The sequence below is a fragment of the Eurypyga helias genome, unplaced genomic scaffold, assembly GCF_000690775.1.
Source record: "Eurypyga helias isolate BGI_N326 unplaced genomic scaffold, ASM69077v1 scaffold41008, whole genome shotgun sequence".
NCBI classification, from domain to species: Eukaryota; Metazoa; Chordata; class Aves; order Eurypygiformes; family Eurypygidae; genus Eurypyga; species Eurypyga helias.
The window spans coordinates 8,135-10,952 of NW_010268329.1; the positions used below are offsets into that span (position 1 = coordinate 8,135).

General features: G+C 64.4%; 1 protein-coding gene across 1 annotated transcript in view; it reads left to right on the forward strand.

The window, feature by feature from the left end:
- CRTAC1 (cartilage acidic protein 1) overlaps positions 1 to 2,818 on the forward strand; it is an 8,562-nt gene that overhangs the window by 4,491 nt on the left and 1,253 nt on the right. The window contains exons 6-11 of the mRNA XM_010157715.1: positions 176 to 332; positions 508 to 644; positions 1,303 to 1,385; positions 1,865 to 1,965; positions 2,050 to 2,218; positions 2,675 to 2,818. Coding sequence (XP_010156017.1) covers positions 176 to 332; positions 508 to 644; positions 1,303 to 1,385; positions 1,865 to 1,965; positions 2,050 to 2,218; positions 2,675 to 2,818 — 791 coding nt within the window. The remainder of the gene's footprint in view (positions 1 to 175; positions 333 to 507; positions 645 to 1,302; positions 1,386 to 1,864; positions 1,966 to 2,049; positions 2,219 to 2,674) is intronic.

Here is a 2,818-nt window from a genome sequence, read left to right on the forward strand (position 1 = left end):
TAGCCCTGGGAGCCTCACTGACCATGGGGGCGACTGAGGTGCACTAGGGCATCTGTTGGCGCAGGGATGCAGCCCTGCGTGGGGACAACCCATCTGGGGACTGCAGGGCACATCCTGGGAGGCAGCGTGGGGAGATGGAGGCAGGGAGGGGGTCCCGTCTCCCTCTGTCCCCTTGCGGCTCCCCAGGGCTGGATGACCCCTACCAGCACGGACGTGGCGTAGCGCTGGCCGACTTCAACCGTGACGGCCGGGTGGACATTGTCTACGGCAACTGGAACGGGCCGCACCGACTGTACCTGCAGAGCGGGGCCCCCGGCCGTGTCCGATTCCGGGTGAGGGCTGGGGCTGGGTTTGCCACTGAGCCTCTTTGGCTGTGGGTAGGCTGGCTTCACCCCAGTTTGTCTCTGAGCCCCCATTCCCAGTGAGGAGGGGACCTGAAGCACCAAAGCAGGACCTAGCGCCCTGCTCCCTGTACCCGTTGTCATGCCGTGCCCATCCCTCGCACAGGACATCGCCACCCCCAAGTTCTCCATGCCATCCCCCGTCCGCACCGTCATCGCAGCTGACTTCGACAACGACCAGGAGCTGGAGGTTTTCTTCAACAACATCGCTTACCGTGGCTCCTCCGCCAACCGCCTCTTCCGGTAGGAGCCTGGCGGGTGCTTGGGTGCGGGGGGAGCCCACACCCCACTCTGGGGGGCTAAGCAGCCCTTGCTGCGCAGCCAGGCTCACGGGGCTCCTCTCCAGCAGTGCCGTTGCTTGGGCTTGGCTAATAAAAGGCGCTGTGACTGAGCCCTGCCCGGCTTCATTACCAGTCACTGCGATCGTGCCTGCAGCAGCCCCCGGGGTCCCCCGCACCACTGAGTAGCAGCAGCGTGGAAGCTTGTTCGTGACTCCTGTTGATTGTGCGGGTCAATGCCTCGTTACCGCTGTGTGGCACCTCCTCACTCAGCTTGTGGAGCAGTGGGAGCTGCTTGTCCAGCTGGTACCAGCAGTGGGTGGAGGGCAGTGGCATGGCAGGGAGCCCCTGTGGGGGCTCCAGTCCTGGAGAGGTGCAGCCGAGTTTGGAGATGGTGATCTGCGCTGTAGGTCAGACCCGTAAGAGCCAGACTCTCGTGACATTCATGTCACATGCGTGGGGCAGGGACGTGAGCTGCTAACAGGCAATGGCCAGTCCTATCTCCCATCCAACTGGCATAGCCACTGGGGCTGTCACCTCTGCTGTGGGAGGGGACAGGCACTTCCCAGGAAGAGGCTGGGGACTGCAGGGGCTGGCACTAACGCCCTGTCTCTGCTCGGCAGGCTCATCCGCAGGGAGCACTCAGACCCCATCGTGGAAGAGCTGAATCCGGGGGATGCATTGGAACCTGACGGACGGGGCACGGGTGGGTCCCCTCAGCCCTAGCAGTGGGGGGGCCCATGTCAGGGATGCTGCATGCCTGGCTGAGTTGCCTGTCTGCTCCCCACCATGTCCTGGAGCCCCCATCACCCAGAGGCAGCCTCATACCTCCACTTGTTCCACAGGGCTTTGTTCATGGGGAATGGGAGGGGTGGGGGTGGAGGGAAATGAAGGGGATCCTTTCTGGGTGCCCACTGTTCAAAGCCAACCTCTGCATTGGGGAGGGAGCCAGGCAGCTTCCTGTTTCCCACAGCCCCAGAGACACTCCCTGCCCCCTCCGCTACCCAGGGAGCTGACCCACCTGATTGCAGGGTGCTACCCATACAGGCAGCCTTATTCCTGCATTGGGATCACCCCAACCTCCCAACTGCCCCTGCGTTTTTGAGAGTGCTGCTGCTGGGAGCAGGTGTAGTGCTGGGAAACGTGGGGCTGGGCCCCAGGTGTGACATGATCCTGTCCTTGCAGGGGGCGCAGTGACGGATTTTGATGGCGATGGGATGCTGGACCTCATCCTGTCCCATGGCGAGTCTATGGCACAGCCAATCTCCATCTTCATGGGCACCCAGGTGAGTCAAGCAGGGGGTCCTCGCCTTGTCCCTGTCCCTTCCGCCTCTCCTTGTTCAGTCTCCTCGCTCCCCCCTCCCTTGCAGGGCACCAGCAACAACTGGCTGCGCGTAATCCCTCGCACCCGCTTCGGGGCCTTTGCGCGGGGGGCCAAAGTGGTGCTGTTCACGCGGCGCAGCGGGGCCCACCTGCGCATCATCGACGGCGGGTCGGGGTACCTCTGCGAGATGGAGCCCGTGGCGCACTTCGGACTGGGTGAGCTGGGGGTGGGGTAAGGGGTTGCCTCGGCTGCCAGCCTTCCCCAGCATCCCCCTGCGCAGGGGCTGCCGCTGGTGCCCTCAGTCACCTCTGCCCGTCACCCTGGGCATGGTGAGCTCCAGGGGAGGCTGTGGGCTAGGTGCCCAGCCGCTGCAGCGTGGGGCAGCAGCCCCTTTCCCCACCCCCTGCCTGCTGCTTTTTCCAAGCACTAGGGTTTTCCCTGCCCACTAACCCTCCCCTGGCTCCACGGCTGGCAGCCAAGCCTTCAGGGGTGTCCCTGCCTGTGCACCCCTTTGGCTGCATCCCTGTGCATGGGCTGTTGGCACGGGTACAAGGGGCCTGGCTTGGGGAGCAAGAGGAGGTTTGCCCCTCCATCTCTACCACCCCCCTGGCCTCCTTTCAGCCCCTGCCCGCCCTGGACACCCCCCCCTCTGACGGGCTGCCCGCCTGCAGGGCATGATGAAGCCACCAGCCTGGAGGTGACCTGGCCAGACGGCCGGGTTGTGTCACGAGCTGTGGCCAGTAGCGAGATCAACTCTGTCCTGGAGGTCCCCTACCCCCTGGATGTGGAGGAACTGCTCGTGCCTGCCCCACTGG